The sequence below is a fragment of the Osmerus mordax genome, chromosome 19, assembly GCF_038355195.1.
Source record: "Osmerus mordax isolate fOsmMor3 chromosome 19, fOsmMor3.pri, whole genome shotgun sequence".
Classification (NCBI taxonomy): Eukaryota; Metazoa; Chordata; class Actinopteri; order Osmeriformes; family Osmeridae; genus Osmerus; species Osmerus mordax.
In genome coordinates this window covers 10519728-10544231 of record NC_090068.1, presented here as the reverse complement: position 1 = coordinate 10544231, position 24504 = coordinate 10519728, and the positions used below count along the sequence as shown (strand labels likewise).

The 24504-nt window shown below is 53.4% G+C and overlaps 1 protein-coding gene across 2 annotated transcripts; it reads right to left on the bottom strand.

The window, feature by feature from the left end:
* Positions 1-497: 497 nt before the first annotated feature.
* Positions 498-24288, bottom strand: ephb4a (eph receptor B4a). Of its 2 annotated transcripts, XM_067256629.1 has the most exons (17): positions 23376-24288; positions 14931-15001; positions 14071-14352; positions 13525-13915; positions 10088-10240; positions 8138-8473; positions 7782-7906; positions 7315-7483; positions 7011-7110; positions 5570-5634; positions 5282-5395; positions 4875-5122; positions 4536-4751; positions 4163-4312; positions 3842-4035; positions 2392-2550; positions 498-2011 (listed from the first exon to the last, which is right to left on the bottom strand). In XM_067256629.1, exons 1-17 carry the CDS (start codon positions 23452-23454, stop codon positions 1900-1902), a joined length of 2964 nt encoding a protein of 987 aa, XP_067112730.1. In that variant the 5' UTR covers positions 23455-24288; the 3' UTR covers positions 498-1899. The 2 variants fall into 2 exon arrangements, with proteins under 2 accessions (XP_067112730.1, XP_067112731.1); XM_067256630.1 differs by lacking the exons at positions 498-2011; positions 2392-2550; positions 3842-4035 and adding an exon at positions 4040-4087.
* Between the last annotated feature and the right edge of the window lie 216 nt (positions 24289-24504).

The following is a 24504-nucleotide window of genomic DNA, read 5'->3' as shown; positions in this document are numbered from 1 at the left end:
GGGACAAGTCGTCCGGATTAAGAGCTGAGGGCCAGAGGGGGGGGGGGGGGGGGGGGGAGCACAGCCAGTATCAGGGAGCTGGGTAAAGGACAGGGCCCCAGCCCCTGGGGGAAGGGGCCGTCCCTGTTAAGGAAGGAGCAGGAGAGAGGAATGTCCGCGAGGGAGTTAAGCTGGGAGGGTTGAGGGGGGGGGGGGGGTGGAGGGGTAAGCTCAATTCCCACCCCGCCACCGCCACCAACCCCCTCCTTGCTCTCCCTTACTTGTGTGAAGGTCACTGTATCTATAGGGAGGACTGTTTGAAACAAGAGCTGCCAAGAAAACGGATCACCTTAAAACGATTATGGGAACGGGGATATTATAGGTGTGTGTGTGTATGGGTGTGCATAATATGAATGTGCACAAGCTTGTTTCTTACGTCTTACTTGGAATGCCCCCATGTGTGTGTGTGCATAACATTAAACCAAAGCTCTGTTGCAGTACAGACAGACCGAGGAGAGTTCTGGGTGATAAACACTGGCGTGTATCTTTATTGTGACTGAACAGAATACAGAATACACTCAGATGGGACAGGGATCAAGATCATACTTATATCTATACATTAATTAAAAGGAGACTTTATAAAAGATAGGTCCCTGTTTTTATTCCACAGATCCTCAATGTGAAGACTGCATTTCCCATAGTCCTTTGAGGGGCTAAACAATCTCTTGAAAGGTGAAACATAAATCATCTGAAGTGGCAAGTTTAAAGGACATTTTCCTTAGATAAATCTGCTTTATAAAACAGGCTTTTTAGTCTACCAGTAAGTTGAATGGCACTCAGGCAAGAAGACAAGTTTGAAAAGAACAGACCACTTACAATAGCATCCATTCAAACAACGAGGCTGTGAGTTTTCCCCAGAAAAGTTTCTGTAGAAAAGAGATTGAACAGTGCTCTCTTGGTCTCTGTCCTCCACTGGCTCCTTGTTCAGTCAGACTGTGTGGAAATGAGCTGCCTCGGTCCAGCAGAGAGACAGGAAGTGGAAATGGCCAACCATACTCCAAGAGAAACATAGGAAGTCCTGCAGAGAGAAGGAGGGGGCGGAGCCTGGGAGAGACCCCAGCTCCCTCTCTCTGGCCAACAGCTTCTCTCTGAAACAGACAAAGTGCTAATATTTCTCAGTCCCTCTCTCCTCCTCCCACACAACTGGGCCAGTTAGAGGCCCAGACTGCCTCTGACTGGGAGGATGACAGGTGGACGGCTGGCCGGCGTTGCCGTGACACCCCGAGGAAAGAACCAGGTCATTCTGAAAGCAAACGCAAATAGAAGTCCAATCCCAAGGTCTGCTGAAAAAACTGTGATTACAGTCCAGAACCTTCTTATAAAAGGCGGAAGGTTCTAGAACCTTCCAACTGTTTAACCTTCCGACTTAAACAGTTTGCCTTGTCCACCATTTCAGAGCAGAGCAATCCACGTGGCCTAATGCATGCCACAACAACAGGAAGTGTCACCTCAGCCCACAGACTCGTCCCCCACCATGCTGTACACCAACTATGAAAGCGACAGTCCTTAAAAACGACACCGGTTCTGATCCATGTCGCTCCAGGGCGGGACCACAGTCAAACATTCGCCAGGGGCTGGGAGTGGAAAGGGAGGGCGGAGATGGAAAACATCCTCTTCCTCCTCCTCCAGCATCAGGTGACAGCCGGCCTGCTCCCCCCTCCCCCCCCCCCCCCCCTCGGCTGGAGGGACGAGAAACGTGGGTCTCTGTAGCGTCAAAAAAGCTGCGCCCCCATTCTTTTAAGGGACTCCATGTATGGCAGCGGGGGTCTGTCTGTTGACATGGAGGTGTGCTGGTGTCTGTGTCACAGTCAGGGGCCGAGGCCAGGAGGGCGGAGGAGAGGTGGGGGGTGAGGAGGGGGGTTAGAAGCGGAGGACCCCGGGGTGGTTCTTGCTGCTCATGGTCAGGGTCTGGACGCTGGAGATGATCTTCCTCTGATGGCCCGCCAGGGTCACGCCCAGACGCAGCAGGTCCCTGCGCAGAGGAACACAGAGAAACACACTCAGTCACATCGTCAACACACACACACACACACAGACAGACACAGACGCTTACGTAGACCCAGACAGTCACAGGAGGAATAAACAGGTTGAGAGGACAGGAAGACAGGAAATCAATATAATCCATTTATACCACACAACATACCACACAGGCAGACAAAGACTGCAAGACCAGAATAGACAGCCATGACGACAAAAAAAAAAATTCTGCCAGCCTGCCAAAAACTTGACAGGCAGAGAGATTGACAAACAGTCAGCCAGCCAAGCTGACAGGCAAACAAACAGTCAGCCAGGCCTGTGGCAGCAGGTCAGAGCAGTGCAGGTCAGAGCAGTGCAGGTCAGAGCAGTGCTTACTCAGTGGTGATCTGGGCCAGGAGGTCAACAGAGGAGAAGCCGGCCTGCAGGAAGCTCTCCTCGTAGCGTTCCATCTTGATGGCCCTCAGCCACTCCCCCACCGAGGAACAGGAAGAGGGCGCAGGGGGGGCGCGCTGGTCCAGCAGGGGGTGGGACGGCCTGGGGGGGGGGACACAAACAGGTTACACACACACCCTGTCACCAGAACACTGGGGGGGGACCCAAACAGGTTACACACACACCCTGTCACCAGAACACTGGGGGCTTACATTCAGGTCCCCTGGAGGGGGACAGGGAGGGAGGGTCTCTCAGGAGAGAGGGGGGCAGTATCTTGCCCCGCGGGAGTGACAGGCCTAAACAATGGCTGCTGTGGGGGTGGGCGGGGCCTGGCTTTGAGTGACAGGTGAGTATGCAGGGTGAGGGAGGGGGTCTGACAGTTCCCAGCAGGACACAGCAAGGCGACGGAGCATGCCCAGTGGCAGGTATGCAGAGGCTGACACACAGGACCGGAGACAAGTGAAAGACTGAAAGGAGGACTGGAATGACAGGGTGGCGAGGAATGGGACAGGACACCCATTCCTGGCCACCCTCCCCCCCCCGTTCTGAGTTCTCCCAGATTTTGGTACTCAAATGTTGACAGGTATGGTGGAGGGGGGGGCGGCGGGGGGGTTGGTCAGAGACAGAGGATGCCAGAGGCAGGCTAAATAAACATAAATAAGTCCCTTAGTTATAAAGCTCGAAATCACCGGTGTGCCCTTTTGTGCCTCCGCAGCTCGACTGTGCTGTTGTGTTTCATTGTATTGCGTTCCATCCCAAAAGGCGTGGGAATTGTCGATGCGGCTTGGAGATAAGAAATTCCATTCCTCCGTCCATATATCAGAATCAATATTGTTTTGCAGCCATATTTTTTTGTTCTTCGCCGTAGCAACCACCTGAGACTTTTAATGCCATTTCTACCACTTCTTCATTCAAATTCCCCCATCTACTATTCAAATTTTCCCGTCTAATATTCAAATTCTCCCGTCTACCTGCGCAGATATCAACAGCGCAACTGGGTTGTAGGTTGCCAGGTTGAGGTCACAAATGGGTTGAAAATTGCATGATATGTATGTGAGTAGGATGGGTTTCAAGATCTGGCAACTGGACAACCTTGGAATAATGTATTGATGTGATTATTCATATAACGAGGTTTGGGCCATATCAATTACGAGAGTTTCACCAGAGAAATAACCAAAGGGGAGACGGGCGTAAGATTGGTGTGAAATACGGGAGACTCCCGGGGAAAACGGGAGTGTTGACAAGTACGCCCTCCACTCACTGCTCACACAGACCTCAAGCTGTGTGTTGAGCCACCAACTCTAGTCTCCTCACACAGGCTCGTGAACGCTCTCCACCTGACCCCTCCCCCCCCCCCCCCCCCACGCCCCGCGTCCCCTCGATGCCCACTCACCCTGCTCCCTCCTGGGCCACGATCTTCAGAGAGGCGGGGTTGCGGATCAGCTTGTCCAGGGCGCTGACGATGGCGGCGAAGCGGGGGCGGGCCGAGCGCTCCTTCTGCCAGCAGTCAAGCATCAGCTGGTGGAGGTGGGTGGGGCAGTCTGGGGGCGGGGGCAGGCGGTAGTCCTGCTCTATGGCGTTGATCACCTGACAGGGCGGAGAGCGACGGAGGGGCGAATTAAACAGACGTCATCTGGGTCTGCAGGAGGACATGCTAATCTTTTTCTTTCTCTGTCAGTGTCAACCTGACACACACACACACACACACACTCACATCCTGGTTGCTCATGTCCCAGTAGGGCCTCTCCCCGAAGGACATGACCTCCCACATGACGATGCCGTAGCTCCAGGCGTCGGAGGCCGAGGTGAACTTCCTGAAGGCGATGGCCTCGGGCGCTGTCCAGCGGATGGGGATCTTGCCGCCCTGGAAACAGCGGACACGAGAGGAGTTAGCTACCTAACCCGACTCAGCTCCACACATCAGTGACTCAAGTGATATATAACTGAGGTGCGTTTGATTTGCTTCACTCGACTTAAATCAAGCGTACCGCAAATATTTCCAGACCCATGGTGTGCATCCCATCACAGTGGTGTTGTGAGTGGGGAGTGTAGTGTTGGTGTGGGGTCAGTGTGTCTGGTGGTCTCACCAGAGAGCTGGTGTAGGTGGGGTCAGAGGAGTTCTCCTGCAGGAAGCGGGACAGGCCGAAGTCGGACACCTTGCACACCAGGTTGCTGTTGACCAGGATGTTGCGTGCGGCCAGGTCGCGGTGGACGTAGCTCATCTCCGACAGGTACTTCATGCCCGAGGCAATGCCCCGCAGCATTCCCACCAGCTGGATGGGCGTGAACTGACCGTCGTTCAGCTACGAGGCGACACAGAGGACAGAGAGAGTGAGAACGCGTGGATGTGTCAATGAGCTAGCTTGTTTGGGAGTGTGAAAATTCAACAGGCTTGTGTGTGTGTGTGTACAGAGATTCAGACTGACCCGTAGGAAGGAGTCCAGCGCTCCGTTCTCCATGAACTCGGTGAGGATCATGACTGGACAGCTGGCTGTGATGATGCCCTCCAGGTGGATGATGTTGGGGTGCTGGAACTGGCCCATGATCGACGCCTCGGACAGGAAGTCCCGCCTCTGCTTGTCCGTGTAGCCTCCCTTCAGAGTCTTGATGGCCACATAGTTCTCCTTCTTCCCTGGGACCTTCAGCCTGCCCCGGCACACCTCTCCAAACTCACCTGCAGCGCACACACACACACACACACTTAGCATGGAAAGCTAAACTCCCTGGAGAGAGTCCATGTTGCTTATGCTAACTCCTGACCCCTGGGAAGTGGATTATCTGTAAAAGGTGGCTAGTTTATGTTCACACTGTAGCGCTGAGAGGAGAGGCTCACCTGCTCCAATGACCTCCTCAATCTTGACAAAGGAGACATCGATTTCTTTGGCAAACTCCCGCACCGCCTCGTTCGGGTCTTCGTAGGTGAAGGGGTCGATGTACACTTTGACCCCTGAGGCAGAGAGGATCGTGGGTGAAGAGACGCGTGTCAGAGAGAGAGAACTTGGATTCACAAACAACCTTAACACTTGTGTGGTCCACATTAGGAAACGTGACTTTGAAAAGTACTATTAATAGTACGTGTGTGTGTGTGTGTGTGTGCTGGTGTGTGCATGCGTGTTCTCACCTTGGCCGAGGAGGTACTGGCTGTTTTTGTCACTTAGCTCTGGGTCCTTCATTCTGCTGTGTCTCCTGCAGGGCAGAACAGCAGTGAAGAGAGAGAGATGAAGAGAGAGAGAGATGAAGAGAGAGAGAGATGAAGAGAGAGAGAGATGAAGAGAGAGAGAGATGAAGAGAGAGAGAGACGAAGAGAGAGAGAGAGATGAAGAGAGAGAGAGATGAAGAGAGAGAGAGATGAAGAGAGCGAACGAGGGAGAGAAAAAGGGTACGGTGCCAGGGAGGGTCAAAGAGGGAGAGACAGATTGTTAGCTCAGTGACATATCGCCGTCTACATCCCTCTCCAAAACAGATGCTGCTGGCGCCCGTGCGCCCATGTCTCGGACGCGCAGCATCACAAACATCCCAGCAGAGCACGAGTCTGCCTCTCCTCCCTCTGTCTCTTTCCCTCCGCCCCACTCCACCCCTCTCAGTCTGACTGCCGCTCGCTTCTGTTCTGCTAGGGGGCTCCATTAGTGAGACTTCCTTTGGCCCAAGCCCATCCCAGTAGGACCGACCCTGTGGCTACTGGACCCCTGCCTTGCTCAATCTCTCTCTCCCTCCCCTTCCCCACAGGCTCAAAATAGCTTTGCCGTCCCACCCTCCGCTGGCTGGAGGTCCAGACCTCTACTGTGTTGTGTGTGTGTGTGTGTGCACGCGTGCGTGTGTTGGGGGGGGCGGGGGTGTATTTGTGCGTGTGGACAAGGGGAATATGTGTGTGGATTGTTCTACGTGCGTGGTTGAACATACGTGTGGGTATTTTTCAATGCATGTTCTGGGTTTGTGTACTGCGTGTGTGGGTTGTGTGTTTGGGCGTGTGTGTGTGTGTGTGGCTTCTAAGTGCGTGTGCCCCAAGGTCAGGACTATTGTTCTTCTGTCCTGTGGAGACAGGGTTGGGACGGCTGCATCCTGCCCCACCCCTCCCCTACTTCTCCCTCCCTCTCTCTCTCCCTCTCTCTCTCTACATCTCTCTCCCTCCCTCTCTCCCTACCCCCATCTCCCTCCCTCCCTCCCTCTGTCTGTCTGTCTCTTGCTCATTTTTTGACAAACTGGTTCTCTGTGTTCCCAGAACCTTTCTTTCCGGGGGCATCTAGGGCTATTACCTGAAACAATGAAGGGAACGTGCTGTCATCGAGGGTAGAGGGAGTTTTAGCCTGCTAAGCACTAACTCTCATGAACACGGCTTTGGTTCTCATGAACTGGTAGGATCGTTTGATAGGATTCATTTAGGTAGGAATAGCTTGATAAGAGACGGCTGGTTAAAATCAAATAAAGTAATGTCAAATGTCATGATTAGAGCCACAGATTTAGTTTTCGATATCCTTACATATCTTCAGTCCTCCCCGCCTTCTCACTTGTTCTTCACCCCCTCCTCTCTCCCTCTCCCTCCATGCCCCTCCTCCCCCTCTTACCGTATACAGTAGACAGCCACAGTGATGACAGTGATGAGCAGCAACATCCCCATGGCGATCAGCACCCCTGTGACCAGGAGCTGGGAGGAGTCATCGTCCTCTGAGGAGAGGAGACGAGAGGATGGAGGTCGATTGAAGTCAATAGTGGTTTAAGGATGAGGAAGAAGAGAAGCAGGAGAGAGAGTGTAGAGTTCACCATACTGAAGCACAGACAGCACATGGACAGCAAACAGAAAGAAGTCACTGCTGGCAGAAGATGAAACCGGGGCCTCCGTGCGCCAGAGAAGCCTGGGCCTTTCCTTACCGTCAGGCAGGGTGCGGAAGGAGGCTGCCGGGCCGAAGCTGCCGTAGCCGGCCATGGTGCGAGCGCGGACCTGCACCTCGTACTGGGTGGCCCGCCGCAGGTCGCTCAACACCACCTGGTTACTGTCGCTCTCCCTGTAGCGACACGACTGCTCCTCGCCACGCCTCTCCTGCGGAACCAAGGGAGGGATGGAGGGAGGGAGGGGAGGGGAGGGGAGGGGAGGAGGGAGGGGGCGAGGGAGGGGAGGAGGGAGGGGAGGAGGGAGGGGAGGAGGGAGGGGAGGAGGGAGGGGATGTTTCAGGACTTGGGATTTACAGTCAAAAAGAGCGATCATTTGACAGGGATGATAGAGTGATGGTAGAGATAAAGAGAAGGAGGGAGAGATGGAGAGACACGGGGGGGCGGGGGGGGGAGAGGACGAGGGAGGTTGTGGGGGAGGGATGTAGGTCTCTGGGGGTGTTCCTCACCTTCTCACAGTAGCGGAGCTGATACTGCAGGATGGTGTAGTGGGGCTGAGCTGGCACAGACCAGTGCAGAGTCAGACTGCTCTCAGTAGACACCGTCTTCCTGACCGTGGACACCAGCACGGGCACTACACACACACACACACACACACACACACACACACACACAGGTCATTAGATTGTGGAAAACAGTGAAACATCACATGCCCAAATCACAAAATCCTCAGTATCCCTCTTCCCCTCCGTCTCCTCTCCCTCTCTCCCCCCCCCCCCCCCCCCCCCCCCCCCCCCCCTCTCTCTCTCTCTCTCTCTCTCTCTCTCTCTCTCTCTGTCCCTCCATCCTAGTTTCAGTCTCCTACCGTCGTGGCTGGTGGTGATGTTGACGCTGTCGCTGGTCGGGGCCTTGCCGCTCTGCTGGGAGACCCCGTTGAGGGCCTGGATGGAGAAGGTGTAGGTGGTGTGCGGCAGGAGGCCCCAGACCACCACCGAGCGGCCCAGCAGGCCTCGCTGGGCGGGCCGGTAGCTCACGCTGTCCCCGCAGGGTGAGCAGGGGCCCCTGGGGGCCCCGCACAGGGAACACTCCAGGGAGTAGGTGAGGTCGCTGCGGCCGCCGCTGTCCAGGGGCTCGCTCCACTCCAGGGTGACGGTGGTGTCGTTGATCTGGGTGCTGACGCTGCGGGGGGCCGAGGGGGGCCCTGGGGGGGGGGAGAGAGGAGGGAGAGTCAGAAACATCCGGAGCAGCCGCTGCCACTGGAACAGCCCATCACGAAACGAACCCTGAAGAGAGAGAGGGTGGGTGGGTGGTGGGGGGGTCAGACACCACTGGATCATGACCCGTCACGTAACATTAATCCTGTCTTCATCCCAAGAGGGGAGTCAGGTGGCTGAGCGGTGAGGGAATCGGGCTAGTAATCCGAAGGTTGCCAGTTCGATTCCCGGTCATGCCAACTGACGTTGTGTCCTTGGCAAGGCACTTCACCCTACTTGCCTCGGGGGAATGTCCCTGTACTTACTGTAAGTCGCTCTGGATAAGAGCGTCTGCTAAATGACTGAATGTAAATGTAAGACAGCCCCACCCCCCACCCCCTCCAAAGAAATGTCAACCAGGGGCTCTGCTCTGCTCCCCCTCCCCTCCCATCAGCCTCCTCCACGGCTCATCCCTGAAGTCCCATCACGCACGTTGGATTCCCGACACCCTCTCTCTCTCTCTCTCTCTCTCTCTCCTCCAGCCGGCGGCCGACTCGCCAGGGAGCGCGGCAGGAAGCCACGCCGGGGCGCAGGATAGAATCGCTGCTCCAATTACACGCGTCTAAAAACCCAGACGATAATGATCAGCGGGCGGGGGGCCGGGGGGGGCGGGGGATCGCTGCGGAGGAACCACGACTAAACAGCAACGCCACTCAGACGGTGTGAAGGAGGCTCTCCGCGGGCTCCTGCCAAGGAGACTGCTTTGTCATTGGGCCTTGTGCCTGGGGACCACGGGGGCTTCTGTGCCAGCCTCACATAGCGGGATAGCGGGTACCAGGCTCTCTCAGGGGACGAGGGAGGGAGGGGAGGGTGGTATAAGTGGCGACAGCCGGCGCCAATCGTGTGCCTCCGTTCAGCTGAGACTGCCGCCCCCGTCTTCAGATCGACATTGACGGGGACAGAGTGAGACGGAAGGCGTGGTCTGGGACAGGAAGGGATCCAGACGGGAGCCTGGGATGACTCGTGCTTTAGGATCGCCTTGAACGGTGGACGTGCGAGTCCCAGCCAGTCCCAGCCGGTCCCAGCCTGTCCCTCCGGGCTCCCGTCCGCTGGAAGGGAGTCAGCGGTGGGAGCCGCCGCTCCTCGCTAACTCCTTTTCACGGCCATTCTGGCAGAGTGTGGCCAATTAAAAAATACCTCCCCATTCACACATGTGGCCCGTGAATTGAAATTCCGGAATCTGCATGGAGGTGTCACTCAGGGGCCGTCAATGCTTCCCCTCTCTGGGCCTGACCTCCAGGCTCTGCACCCCTCCCCCCACCCCCACCCCCAGGCCCACACAAAAGAGTAGCATTTCAATACTGTGAAGCAGCGGGACAAAAGCCACGGAGCAGGTGAGGAGAGCAAAGGAAGAGGGGCTGCAGAGGAGGAGCGGGGGACACAAAGAGGAGAAGGCAACAAGACAAACACCAGTTGAATATAAGAGACGGGGGAAAACAAGAAAGTAGGGCAGCGAGTGCAGCAGGGCAACGTAAAGAGAGGAGAGAATGGGGAGAATGTTTGTTTGTGTGTGTGTGTGGTTGTGTTTGTCTTTCAGTGACTGTGTGTGTGTGTGTACTCACTGGTGCACGGAGTGTCTGGGCTGTCTGACTCAGCTCGGAGGTATCCAGGGCGACAGGAGCAGGCGGAGGACCCGGTCACTACGGCGTGGCTGAACCCTGGACAGGCCGAGCACAGGCCACCTGGAGCTGCCTTAAACTGCCCCAGGGGGCAGGCTGTGGGGGGGGGGGGGGGGGCAGGAGGGGGGGGGGGGGGGCAGGAGGAGACGGGGAGAGAGGGGGTTAGTGTGGTCCCAGACACCGCCCACGAGCGCCGCGTCAGAACACATCACCTCCACCCTCCGTGTCCCGACCGGGAGACACGGAAGCCAAGAACCACATGAAGACGAAGGAAAAAAAACAGCCAAACAGGACTGGAGCGCTCATTAATCACCGCCAGGATACATAAACACAATGAAATGGATCTGAATGCGTTCTCCTCTGCTCTCATCCCCATTCACACGGACACCCAGCTACACTGTAAACACCCGATTAATCAAACCTGTGCAGACACACCACGCTCATTCAACTGAGGGATCTTGCACAGCATGTGATGCCTGTCTGTACGTGTATATGTGTGTGTGTGTGTGTACGCTTGCATGTCTGTGGGTGGGTGTGTGTGTGTGATTGTACTGTACGTGGGTGTTATTGCAGATCCGCTCCATTCGCATTGGTTTATACACGCGTCTGTACAAATAAATCTGGTCAATAGCCATTCCCAGTATGTATTCATATGAGGATATCGAAGTGCTAATTTTAGTGTTAGTGCGAGTCTGTGAAGTGTGCAATAATCAAAACAGACGGACTCTGGAGAGATTAGTCATCAGAGCCACTCAGAGCCCTTTCATCTGCTGGGCGAGTCGAAAACCAACACACCAGGACGAACAAAGACTACAGCTGGCTTCACACACACAACACACGCGCTAGCGTTAGAACTCCTGACTCTTTGCAAGTCATGCTACAAAAGATGTGGGGAGCGACAAGGAATGCTGTAAAGCAGCAGTTGTTAGAATTATCACTGCTGCACACTCACAGTTGGGAACGGATTTGAATTTGGTTCTGGAACTTCAAGCCCCCTTAGCTTTTTGTTAAGATGGCGGTACAGTTTCCATCCAACTTTTGAGCAGCTAGTTGCTAACATCTGCTGTGGTAGCCCAGTGCTGCTGAGCTCAGTGGCTTTGCTCCAGTGCTGGTGAGAGGGTTCAGCAGTGTCGAGGGTTAAATAAAACCAGGCCTTCCTGACAGAGAAGGTTTTTCCGACTCCCTGGAGCCGATTTATCATTAACCAAATAAAGAGGCTGAAGAGTTAAGGTGTTAACTCGGCCAGGCAGGAAACTACATGTCGGCAGAAAGAAAAAAAAAAAAAGCCCCGCGTCAGCCTAATCTCTGAATAAAATGACATCATTACAATTCGAGTAGCCCTTCCTTTCCCAGACAGTATAAATAGAGTTTCTCTTTGTTATACATGTGCTGGGGTACAACTTTCACCCTTTTACTCTCCCCCCATTGTGTCCGAGGAGGGTCTTTCTATAAGACCACAGACAGGGGCAGCACAGGGGTTAAAACATCCACTGACAGAAAACCCCACCAGCAACACAAAAAAACCAAAACAACAACAACAAAAAAAAGGAAGCGTCATCAAAAGTTTCCATTAGTCAGATGTCCCGCACTCAGAATGCTAATGAGGGCTCCGCCAGAGATGTGTGCTGGCGTGGGGGGGGGGGTGGGGGTCGACCTGCGTCCCTGGGCCTGGCAGCCTCAGTGTCCAGAGTCCTGGGGGCATCAAAGGCCCTCAGGAGATAAGGCATCAGACCGACCTGTTCATAAATAGCCTGTAACCGCTGGCTGCTAAGATGCTGCGCACAGAGACGAGGTTTATAGCGACGTGATAGGCTCCAGCCCGGCCACTTAAAGAGCTTTACGGCCTATCTCTCCCCTGCCGCCGGCACGCTCCATACATCAACACACGGCCGTTTACGACACTCGTTTCCTCCCCGGTAGGCAGGAGGAATGCAAAACAGAGCATACACAACTCTCTCCCCGCTACACTAAATAGGTTTGGGGACGGAGATTGAAAACCGGCCGTCCTCAAAACACGCCGGGCCCGACGTGTGTGAAACGCTGACGTCCGTTTAGTTTGGAGTGGCGCTGAGTGAGCATGTGTGAGGAGAGGCAGGGAGACGCAGAAGGTCTTCTTTCTCCTCAAAGCTGGGAGTGGAATGTGACCCCAGCTTGACCTTCTCTTTACTTTTCTCCAGAGGCAAGTGGGAGAATGGGGTGGAGACTCACTCGCTCACAACAGACACCCACACACACACACACACACAGACACACATATGCGGGAACATAGAAATAAGACCACAATAATTAGCGAACACAGGAAACTAACTGCCTGTGGCTCCGAGTGCGTTAGGGTGTGTCGGTGTAGACATGAAGAGGAGATGGGTGGCTCGAGCTTTTGTCTGCGTCTTTTTTTTTGTGTGTCTGTGCACGCCTGTGCTGGCGTGGCAGAGATTTATTGCCTTAACATGCTCTTATCCTACATTTTCAGTCATCTGCAGTGCCGTGGTGTTCCTGTAATGACCTGCTGAGTGGGGCTTTTCTGGCTCAAGAGCAACTCCTGTCAAAGCAGGAAAATATCTCCCCGGCAAAATGGAGGAGAAAGAAGGATAGAGGCGACCAGGTTTCATCCACATTAGGGCCCATCTGCCTGCTCTCCTCAACCTGTGTGTGTGTCTTTGTGTGCAAGGCTTTACAAGGCTAATTTGCGTTATTATGGGGGGGTGGTATAGCTCCACAGAGAACCCCCCCCCCCTTCCTATTCTCTGTTATCTGGTTCCCTTTGATGTTCCAGGAGTGCTGGATTTTTCACCTGCACATTCTCCTGCCCCCCCCCCCCCCTCCCTTCCTCTCCTCTTGTCTTCTCCTCCCTCTATTGAAGGATAAATCACAGGGTCTCTCTCTGACATGTCCCAGTCCCCGCCCTCAGCCCCCCCCCCCTGCCCTGTGACACCACCCTTCACCTCTGACCCCCCCCACTCCGGCCTCCCTCTGTTCCTCCAGCGTCCCAGCCTTTCACTTGGCTCATTACCCACACCCCCCCCACCACAATCCTTCCTTCAACTCCTCTCACACTAGACCTCTTAAGCCCCCTCCCTCCCTCCCCGCCCCCACCCCCCAACCACCACCCTTAACCACCACCTTCACACTTTTTCCATTGTCTCATTGTTTAGGTGTGAGTGTGTCCTCCAAAACAGATGAGATGGCAACAAAACTCACTCGCCAGCCAGCAGACCACTTCCCCCCACCTCCCCCCCCTCACACACACCCTCTCAACCCCCCCGGTGGGCCTCGCCTCCCCCCCCTCACACACACCCTCTCTACCCCCCCGGTGCGCCTCGCCCCCCCTCTCACACACCCCCTCTCTACCCCCCTGGTAGGCCTCGCCCCTCCCCTCTCACCTGTGCAGCGGGTGTGGCCGTCCGCGGCCTCGTATCCGGCCTCGCAGCTGCAGGACGTGGTGGGCTGGCCCACCCACTGGCCGTCCTCGCCGCAGAACAGCTTGGGGGCCCGCGGGCGCGGCCCCTGCTGGGTGGCGTGCTCCACGCACACGCCCTGCGCCTCCTGGACCAGGGTGCGGGGCACCGTCTCGGGGAAGGAGGACAGGGCGCTGACCAGGGTGGGACACTTCTTGAAGAAGACCCGCACCGAGAGCAGGGCCATGCAGGCCCCCTGGGCCTGGAAGGCCAGGTAGAAGCCTCTCTTGGTCAGAGGACCCAGGCGCAGAGTCTTCACGTTGAACTTCTTCTCTCCGCCCTTCCTCAGCAGGAAGTCCGCCGCTACCGTGTCCACCTGTCGGGGAGGTGAGGCGGAACTGGGTTAGCCAGGTGTGTGTGTGTGTGTGCTTGTGGATGGGTGGTCAATACTATGTGTGTGTGTGTGTTTAATGAGCCCACCTGTGTGTGCATGTGTGTCTAATGGTCCCATCTGTGTGTGTGTGTGTGTACCTTGGTGTAAGGGTTCTCCATCCAGGCCGGGTGCGTGGGCGTGGCCTCGTCAGAGTCTGCCTGGTAGTAGTACAGGTTGAAGGTCTCCTTGCAGCTGGGGCTGTGTGTGTCCCTGGACGAGCACTCGATCATGGTGAAGCGCAGCTCCACGTACACCTGCGACGCCTCCCGCCGCCCGATCAGCCGGCTGCGCAGCCAGTGGCTGGCCGAGCCTACCGTCTGGCAGATCTGATAGGTCCGCACGCTGTTGTTCTCCTCGTCGTGGCCGCTCACCTCCTCCCACTGAGGAGACGGCAGGCGCAGGGTGAGAGGGGTGAGAGGGAGGGGGGTGAAAGGGAGGGGGGGGTGAGGGGGGGAGAGAGAGGGGGGGTGAGAGGGGGGGGTGAGGGGGGTGAGAGAGAGAGGGGGGGTAGGGGGGGGTGAGAGGGGGGGGTGAAAGGGAGGGGGGGGGGATAGGGGGGGGGGTGAGAGGGAGGGGGGGTGAGGGGGGGGTTATCTAACGGTGAGGCCAGGGGCCAGTGTACCTCCGTCCCACACCCAACAGGCATGTGCACATCATACCCAGGCAGGGCCCAGTGCATGAAGCAGACAGCTGAAGGACATGGCATGTGCTCGGGATGACTAAACGATGTGCCGGGGGGGGGGGGGGGGGGGGGGGGGCAACTAAACGATGGAATGTGTAAACGGCTGTAAGAGGTGTTTAAGCTGTCGTGCGTGAAGCATTAGGATGAGATGGACTGTAACAGCAGGGCAGGGGAGGTGAGGAGCATAATGAGAGGACTGGGCCGAGGCACTGTGTCCTGGGGCTGTGTGTGTGTGTGTGTGTGTAAGCAGAGTAAATATGTATGCAGGACACACACCTCGGGTCCGGCATGGGAGTAGACGGTCCATCGGAGGTCGGACATCTCCGTCTTGGTGTTCATCAGAACTTCTGTGGGACACAACACACAGCGTGAGTCTAACACATGCTGAGGTAGAACACTCGCACGCTCGCACATAAACGCGTGCACGCGGGCGTCGATGCGTGCAGACTGTACCATTGCAATGCTAACAGAATGAAGCCGATTTAAGCGCCGGACGTGTGCGAACAGGCGGTGTGCTCAGAGTTCCATCTGTAAGGCCTGTGCTGGGATTAGAGGAGCTGGAGGGAGAGGAAACAGGACGAGACCCTGCTAGAGAAAACACACAGCACTGCTTCACAGCCACCCACCAGATCTGTGGTTCCTACAGGTCTGACCCCCCTCTCCTCTGTCCCTCCCTCCCTCCTCTTGTCCTCCATCCCAATTTCTAGATTAAAAATAACCTGGTGAGAAACCACTAGCGGGGGGGGGGGGGGGGAGAGAGGGAGACATGGGGACTTAATGGTGGGAACAAGGGTATAGCCCAAATTCACACACAGTGTACATACATATACACACACAGCCACACACACACACACACAAGCGCAGCATCCACGCACTTAAACATCCACAGAGCGGCACACACACCTACACACCCCTCCAGCAGGGAGCTGTGATTAAAACTGAATTGATTTTCTGTAATCTCCCAAAGCCTCGGCCCACAGCCAGCCCGGTAACAGCCACAACAGTTCTGCTATGATTGAGTAATTCAATACAGACTGGGACCCGAACTGGAACAATGCAGAAATGTCACGGGCAAGCACGGACGCTGAAATCATTTCTCTTTTTCCTGTGTAAATTCTCAAGCCGCGCCCCCTTACCATGATGCCGTGTCTGTTTGCTGTATTGTCAGCCGGCCATTACTTATTGATGGGGAGAGGTTTGGTTCAGAGAGCCTGGGGCCCCAGGGGCTTCCAGCAGGGGTCTGGCTCAAGGGTCAGCCTGTCTGCAGGTAAGATGGGCATGTGACCATCCCCAGCCGTGCCCACATCTCAGCACAAGCCGGCTGCCTTTGATCTATAAATACCATTTTCTCTGAGCACCAACACCAACTTCTCTCTCTCTCTCTCTCTTCCTCTCTCTCGTAAAGGGAATTACTTTTATCCATCTTCTTTCATTTTACTCTGTGGTACATTCTCTTTTGTGGGTTTTAGAGCATATGCTTTTTTAAATTTCCTTTTGTGTTTTCTGGGTCAGCCGTCTTAAGAGCAGCATGTGCCAGCAGTGCCATGCCATCAATAATTCTGATAGTTTGATATGAATCCTACCAGTCCTGACACTTTGTCATTGACGGAGACACACTAGATACGGCAGCCTTTATCTGGCTCCCTCACCGCCTCCCTCGCTCGCTCTCTGACACCCCGTTCTGTCACCGACAACCTCACCGCTCCTCCTCCATCCCATCCTCTCTCTCTCCTCCTCGACAATCCCTGAGAGGTTCGACACCTCCCTCCCTCTCTACCACCCTCTTCTCCCGGGCACTTACAGGCTGCAGAGGGCTGATAACCACAGTCCGACGCAGTGAATAAAGAGATGGACACCAGGGGGGGGGGGGGGGGGTTTGGGGGAGAGGGGGAGAGGAGAGGATGAGGGGTGAAGGAGGGCAGGGTCGTCCTCAGCTTCAGACGCGAGTGAGAATCCACCCTGGGGGAGGAGGAGGAGGACAGGGCGCTGGGATGGAAATGGAGGGTTGAAGAACACGCTCTCTCACTCGGTGCTTCCCCACTATGTGATGCACCTCAAGCTCGCAGGAATAAACTAATTACAGATCCTCTGCGAGGTGGTGCTACTCAGGTTGTGGACATGGAAGAAGTCCCTTGGTCGTGTTATGAACTCCATGTTTGGGCTTCTAACTTAGCAGAGTTATGTAGATCCAGTGGAGGGAGAGGAGGGGGGGGGGTTCAGTATGGCTTCAAGAGTAAGGATGATATTTTATTTTCTACAAAGAAAATTGGGGTCTGGGCAATGCAACAACACGTTGCTCTGACTTGGATGAACCATTTCAAGTATTGACCCAAATAGACCTGGCTGACAGCATTGTTCCTACACCTGTCCCAGTGCTAGTGAGCAGAATGAGGACCCCCCCCCCCACCCCTGCCCTTTAGGAATACAAGGTGTGTGTGTGTGTGTGAGAGTGTGTGTATAATCACTGTTTATCACCCCTCTATCATTATATTTTATGAGACAGGATGCATGCGTGTCTGAGTGTTTTTGCTTGAGCTTGTGCCAACTTGTGTGTTCAGATGTTTGGGGTTTTTCAAGCTTATGCCTGAGATTAAGGGTGCACCAAGGGCACACACACACACACGTGAACACACACACACACACACACACAGCTGGATTGACAGTGTGCGCTGGAGCAGGCTTTGACTCATCCCTTTAAAAAGACTCCATTCCTCAGCCTGCCCTTCTGTAATTCCCGAGAGCAGAGAAGGCTCAGGTCTCTGACAGAAGGGCTTTCATGTATTCCTTTTGGACCCCTCCACCTTTGGCCCGGCTGCTGGAACCCCCCCCCCCCCCCCCCCCCCTTCTGTTTGCTCCTTCAGTACCCCCATCATCCCTCGATCCCAGCCCATCCACTCCACAGCAATAGGTGAGGAAGCCCAAATGTGTGCTGGCTTTAAATAACTGACCTTGAATATGATAGCCTGACCCAAGCGATCACAGAGTGAACAAACCCCCTCTTTAATTACACAGCCACTACTTCACTTTCCCCTCTGCTGTGTGCCCTCCCCCCCCCCTCTCTCATTCTCCCCCTCCCCCCCGTCACTCTCTCCCTCCCCCTCTCTCCCTTCCTTCCCCTCTGCCGGGCTCTGGAGTGTGATAGGGAAATTATAGGCCTGTGAGCCTTCGCCCTACATCTGCTTCAATTAGACCCCCGCTTTAATTAAGGAAACAGAGAGTACCAATTACCCCCTACAAACCAGAAGAGGAGAGCAGGAGAGAGATGGAGGGGGTGAGAGAAATGAGAGACAGAGAGAGGGGGGGGGTAGGAGGAAGAGGAGCGAGGAAAGAGAGAGTGTGGAAGGCCAGCGAGGGGTAAGTGACCGGGGTTAAGGATTTACGAGTGTTCTGGGAGAGAGGAACAGATGAAGTGAAAGAGTGAGAGCTGAAAACAAGACGAGAGGAGCTTAACAGGGCTTTCTGTCACTAAGACTTCTCCTGGTGCCCTGCGTGGGGTTTGATGTGTTTCTTGTGTGTGTGTGTGTGTGTGTGCGCGCACGAGTGGGTGTGTATTTGTAGAACACGGCGCGCACTAACGTGTGTCTGTGTTTATGCGTGTCGGACACGTCAGCCGAGCTGGTGAGATTAGGCCTCTCCTTCCCAGAAGCCCCTGCCCCTGGTGGTTTCCTGCTGGGGAGCAGGCTGAAGAGTGATGGGACTGGCCTCACACATCCCCAGCATTCACCAGAACCACTGGGCCGAGAGCCCTGCGCAGGAAACACAAACACCCCGCTCTACAATAACGGCTGCGTGTGACCGTGCGTGCGTCTGAAGAATAGGAGTCGAGGAGCAGAGAGAAAGAGAATGCCAAAGCGGTGAGAATGCGTTCGTGATCGGCTCCTCGTTCCTCCCTGACATCTTGGGGACAGGGGAGGGGGGGACGGTGCATGTGGAGCATTGTTGGTGTCCCAGTGCCCCCGGTGCCCCCCCCCCCCCAGTCCCAAAACAGAGCCTGACCCAGTTAGAGGGCAGGCTACTGGATGGGACCAAACCACTACCGCTGCCAGGACAGAACAACACAGCTGCGAAAGCAAAATGGCTGACCCTTAAGCAGCGAGGATTAAGTGCATTAAAGCTAGCCTCAAAAGAGCCTGGCATTCATTTGGGTTTCGAAAATGTGTGGGCTTAAATTGACTCAATCCTTAGATTCGGGGTAAACTTAAATTCTAATATTCTCATGCCACAGCAGAAGAGCACGGCAGAAAACGCCGCCATTTTATTGTTGAAGTCCACACCAAAGCTATTGAGGACTAACTGGATTTATGGACTTAAAAGTTGTGCTTATCCCTGGCTAACTACTAGGTAAGCTCAGATGTGCTACTCCGGGTGTGTTTCCCCCCTAGTCAGATGTAGTTTCCACACTAATCCCACAGCGGAGGGCTGGTCTGAAAGAGGCCAGATGACTCCACACAGCTCGCACCCGAGCTCCCTGGCTAACAAAAGACACTGAGCTGTGGGTGAGATTAAACTTCATAAAAGCCCAATTAAGGAGAGCTGGAGTGGAACAAAAAGCAGAGTCACCCCTCCCCCCCCACCCTTCCCCTGAGAGACAGAGCACCACACTAAAAGAAGCTTTCCATAAGAAGCCAGATCAAGGAAGTTTCCTGATTATACAGCTAAGGGGAAAACTGTGGTACAGTTGGCGTGCTGTTGATAGCCATCTTAATTAAAACAGACTGGGTGTCACAGTGTGTGTCTGGTACAAAGGACTTTGTCTTAAGTCAACCTCAAAGCACAGAGTAGCTGAGAGATCCTCACTGCTTATCTGAATGAGAGCTTAATGCCAGTGAGGGTGATGGGGGAGATATCTTACACAGGAGTTTATTTAAGGATGTCTCATACGTTTTTACTGATAGCTTTACAGCGAGAAGAAACATTAGTTTTGGACATAGATCTGTCTTACTGTCAAGTACGCATGAAGGCACGGGTTATCTCTTACTAAGTACGGGCTTATCCTCCCCTCTCCCTTTTATTAAACTGTGATTCTATCTTTTTCCCCTTCGGAACCCCTTCCCTCTCACAATTTCAAACAGTCGGTCCCGTCCTCGCGGTGGAACGAAGCGGCAGAGGAGCTTGTGTTTGCAAGTGTCTCCATGTCAGTTGCGCTTGTGAGACATTTCCGCCCACAAAAGCCTGGGAAGGATCCCAAACGAAAGGTCAGCACATACATACACTTCTACACAAGCCCTCGAATGCGCTCTGACGCAAAATAACAGGCATCAAGCTACTGCAGAAAAGGGAACACGAGCGACGTTCACCAGCAGCGAAGCTCCCCTGAATGTCAACTGTTACACTTGTTACACTGTTTAATTTCCTGCATGTCAACTGCACCGGTGTCTGGTACAATTATACAGATGAGGGATTGCATTAAACAATCCGTTTCATCTTCAATGTGCAAACTCCAAAAGGAACACAGACACCGCACACACAGACCTGATTTACACACACACACACACGTGTGCGCACACACACACAAACAGAGTGGCTCTCAGTGACTAATCCTCAGTGGGAGGTGGACAGCTTAAATCTGGGGGACAGTCTGAATAGAGACTTCAGCTAAATAAACCATGTAAAGATCGGCACATCCAAGCTGAGGTTGAGCAGAATAGTCTCCCTGCATGGGCCTTCTCTTTCATTCTGACACATCGCCGTTGGTCTTCCTCTCTCTCTCTCTCTCTCTCTCTCTCTCTTTCACCAGCCAAGTAAAAACAGACATCTTGAGGGAAAGGAGCGTTCTGTACACCCTTCTTCACTTAACGCTTGGCACTGCGGAGCTGGTTGAAAAATGCCATGCTACTGAACTGAGGGGGGGGATGACGTGGGGAGGCTTGTATGGTGATGATACATGAAGAAGAAGGAACAACCAGTGGGAACATGTCTAACTGTGTGTACTCTGAGAGGCTGGCTAACATGCAGGAATGTCTCAGAGGGGGCAGCGTTACTGGAGCTCCAGCCCCCGGCTTCCAGACCTGGATCTGGGGGGGTGGGGGGGGGGGACTGGTAGAATCCCACGGGAGCTGCAGTGTGTACACCGCACACACACAGGAAGTCCTTCTGTCAATGATCAAGGTGAGATTTATTATCGTCATCTGCTCCATACACACACGTGCACACACATTAAACACGCACCCCCTTTCTCTCTCCCTCTGTCCCCCTCTCTCTCTCTCCCTCCCTCCCTCTCCCTCTCCGTCTCCCTCTACCCCTCTCTCTCCCTAATGTCAACTAGACCTGACGGCCGTATTTCCATGCCTCCTTCACAGACGTGAAGTGCTGTTGTGCCTCGCTCTCCTGTCTAACACGCCACGGCCTCCTTCCCTCTCCTCTGCCGCCTGTCCCCTCTCGTCCCCATTGTGTCCCCTCTTGTCCCCATTGTGTCCCCTCTCACAGTGAGTGGTGTGTGGGTGGAGGTGGAGGAGGGAGCCACCCGGGGCGCAGGCCCCGCCTTTTGGCTGACAGCGTATCTCTGACAGTGATGCATGGCCTAGTGGGGGTGGGCTTTCCCATCAACCAAACTATGATCCACCTGTCTGTTGACATTTCCATATGCATCTTATTAGGGGTCGCTGCAGTACCAGAATAGCCTGGGCTCTGATAAAACCAGCCTCGCTCACTCACTCTCTGGTCCATCTGCCTTCTCCAAGGCCACAGTCTACACAGGCAACTTCATCAGGTCTACGAGAGGACAAGAGGAAGGAATGAGCGAGGGGGGGAGGGAGGGAGAACGACAGGGATATGAAAGAGAGAAGAGAAGATATAGAAAGAGAGGGAGGCAGAATAAGAGGGAAAGAGAGAGAGCGGGGGGGGGGGGGGGGAGTTACGAGAGAGCAGAGGCTGATTGGCCTGTAGATTACAGCTGCACCACTCGGATGCCTGTTTAACTCTTCAAGAGGCTAATCGTGGGATTAAGCCACAGAGGATGATGGGCTGGGGGTGTCGGGAGGGGTTGCTTTAAATGCAAATCCCTTTCTTATAAAAATCGGTTCCATTTAATAGGATTTCTGGGGAAAGATCCGCAGTTGTACGGCAGGGTAGCGACAGTCAGCAAGAGAAGACAGCGCCGCCGCCGCCGCCGCCCTCACAAGACAGGAAGGAGGGAGGAGATGGAAAGAGCAACAGAATAAAAAGATTTGCGTCCGAGGGTGGGGGTTGGGGGGGCCAGCCTCTTTCACCTGAGGCCTCCTGTTTTCAGAGCAAAAACAGACATTCAGCAGTTTCTGGTTTCAGACGCTGAATTTATGGGTTGTGAAGCGTGGTGTCACTCAGCGTGGTGGTGGATCAACAGAGGAGAGGGAGAGTCGGGAGGGAGGGAAGGAGGAGAGAAGAAGAAGAATATGAAAAAAACAGGCGAAGGAAATGAGAAGGCAACAGAGAGAGGATGAGCCTTCTTTGAGTCTTTCGGGGGGTTAGTTAATCTAGGAAGGCTGATTGTGAAAACTCACTGGCATAGAAGTCTGTTTTCTCTTCAAATCCTCACTGACAAAGACCACTAAATATCTGTTATATGATACTCGGAGATCAGCTTTTGTTTAATCATTCACACACCCACACACACACACACTAATCCTGGTGGGTTTGAGTCTGTGGAGACTTTTACCCTGTGGACAGAATCTAATCTACCCCCCACGGATCCTAAGCTTAACTTGGCCAAATTAATAATTACCAGAATTGCCTTTTCTAAGACCTTCCCAGAAGGGGCCACATGGTGGTAACTCTTCAAAAGAATTGAATACTGTGCAAATAAATATCAATAGCTTCAATACAAGTGAATAATTTGTCAGCTCCACGTGTTAAGAGTGATGAGGGGTTATAGTGGCCTATAAAACACCCATCTATGAGGAGAGGGTATATCTTTTGAGTCAGTAAACACTAGGAGGGAATGGAGTAGGAGAAGAAACAGGTTTGGGCTAATCATTGCTACAACAACATAGAACAAGTTGTTCTCCACCTTTCTAGCAGGCTGTGGTTCAGATGTAACGTTTCATGGAAGTTGCTGGGAGTCTCAAAGAAACTGTCAAAAAAGATTAGAGCACAAACATGATATGGTGTCTAATGAGAACAGTGCTGCAGGCCTAGTGAGAGATGTTCCTCTCAACTACTCAGTAATGCCATAGCACGGATGTTATGGATTTCTGTCCAACACAGCCATGTTAATTGTTGGAAGATAGCGGGGACCAGGTGTCTCCGTTTCAGCATGTAATGTGGAACTAATCCAAGCCATGCTGCTCAAGATTGATTGGTGATGGAACAGCACAGAAATGGTCAGGGTGGCTAATGGTCTACAGGTCACCTTTCCAGAACGCTGGTAAAAAAAACACAAAACCACACGCGCGACCGCGCGCGCACGACAACACACGTACGTGCACGCACGCACAGTGCTAATTTAACACTGGTCTTCCAATGTTACAATTTAGACATGGAGAGGTGAAATGGGTTTGACTTAGGAGGTTCATTTCAAGTGACCATAATGACAAAAGTATGATCCTATCTTGATGAACAGCCCAAAAACTAGATAGACTTAGGCCAAATATATAACAGTTCTAACAGATTGAGAAGTTGCCCGTGAATGAGGCGTGTGTGTCACATCATGGCACAGGTGAACAACTGTTACTAGAAACAGTCTACATTGATATGGTTAAGCGTGCTTAAAACCCCAAAACATGCGTTTTAGACCATCCGACTCACCTTCCTCGCCACAAGACAGAAGAATGCACGCCGACAGGATAAACCAAATGAAGGCACAGCGCCTGGATGTGAGCTCCATGATGTCGGGCAAAATATCCGTATTATAAACGAACCGTTTTCGGGTCGGAGTCAAAAACTAACTACTTGTTTTGTCTCACGGTCAGCTGGGCCGTGTACCCGTTGGTCGTAACACTGACCACATCTGAGACTGACACAGTTCAAATAACAGTTTTACTCAGAATGGTTTAAATGTTGTAGTCACAACATTGCGAAACAAAAACAATTTAGTAGATGGTGATGAAGCCGATAGTTTGTTTTTATCCTGTAGGCTACACGGCACTCAAAAACACTTTATAAACAATATGCCTCAAGATAAGCAGAAAAAAAACTTTCTTAGACGCTATGATTCTATGTTCACCAAGTCCGATAAGTAAACGTCCTTTAGGTTATGTTGGTCTTTTGTCCATGTTGTCTGCCTATACACCCAAGAAAAGGCAAATTAGTGTAGATGAAAACTTATCGTATCCTGGGATGTAGCCCTATTCTTTGTCCGCGAGCCCTTGACGACTTCTCTGAATTTCGGTCAGTAAAAAAGATGCAAGAACGCAACCCAAAGACGTGTTCGGTTTATCCTCGCCAAACAATATAAAAGGAGTTAGTCAATTTAAGCCAAGGATTTTTCATTGATGTCTTATATAGGATCGGAACCAGAGTTTTTTTTTTTTACGAAAATTTCACAAAAATGTAGGTGACTGAGAACTGTTTTGTTTCCACCGAGTTTTCCTGTAGCGCGGGCTACCTCTAAAATACTGATTCGTCAAGAAACGTAACGATAAAAAAAAATCTTGAAGATATGAAATGTAGACCCGCAAGAAACTAAAAGTTACGCACTTATCGCCCTTGTCGAGTTGCGTAGGCTACTCCGGAGACATCTCACTGCACACAATCAGAGTCGGATAGCACTAACCTCCACTGACTGCATCCATATGCTCCGCCTCCACTCACACAGTTTCCATTCACCATAGGTCATTTCAAGCTGTCAGTCATAAAATATTCTGAATATCAAAGCTTTCACCCGACCCCATTTTTGGGTTGGCTGTATATGTTTTGCAACTGTGTGTTTCCGAAC

Bases quoted from the DNA above. Each gene is read 5' to 3' on its own strand.
- ephb4a (XM_067256629.1), bottom strand. From the start codon at position 23,454: ATGGAGCTCACATCCAGGCGCTGTGCCTTCATTTGGTTTATCCTGTCG. The intron at 7,111-7,314 runs GTAAGGAAAGGC...TCCTCTCCTCAG, and splicing joins CTTCCGCACCCTGCCTGACG to AGGACGATGACTCCTCCCAG. The intron at 2,012-2,391 runs GTAAGCACTGCT...TCCTCTGCGCAG, and splicing joins CTGGCCCAGATCACCACTGA to GGACCTGCTGCGTCTGGGCG.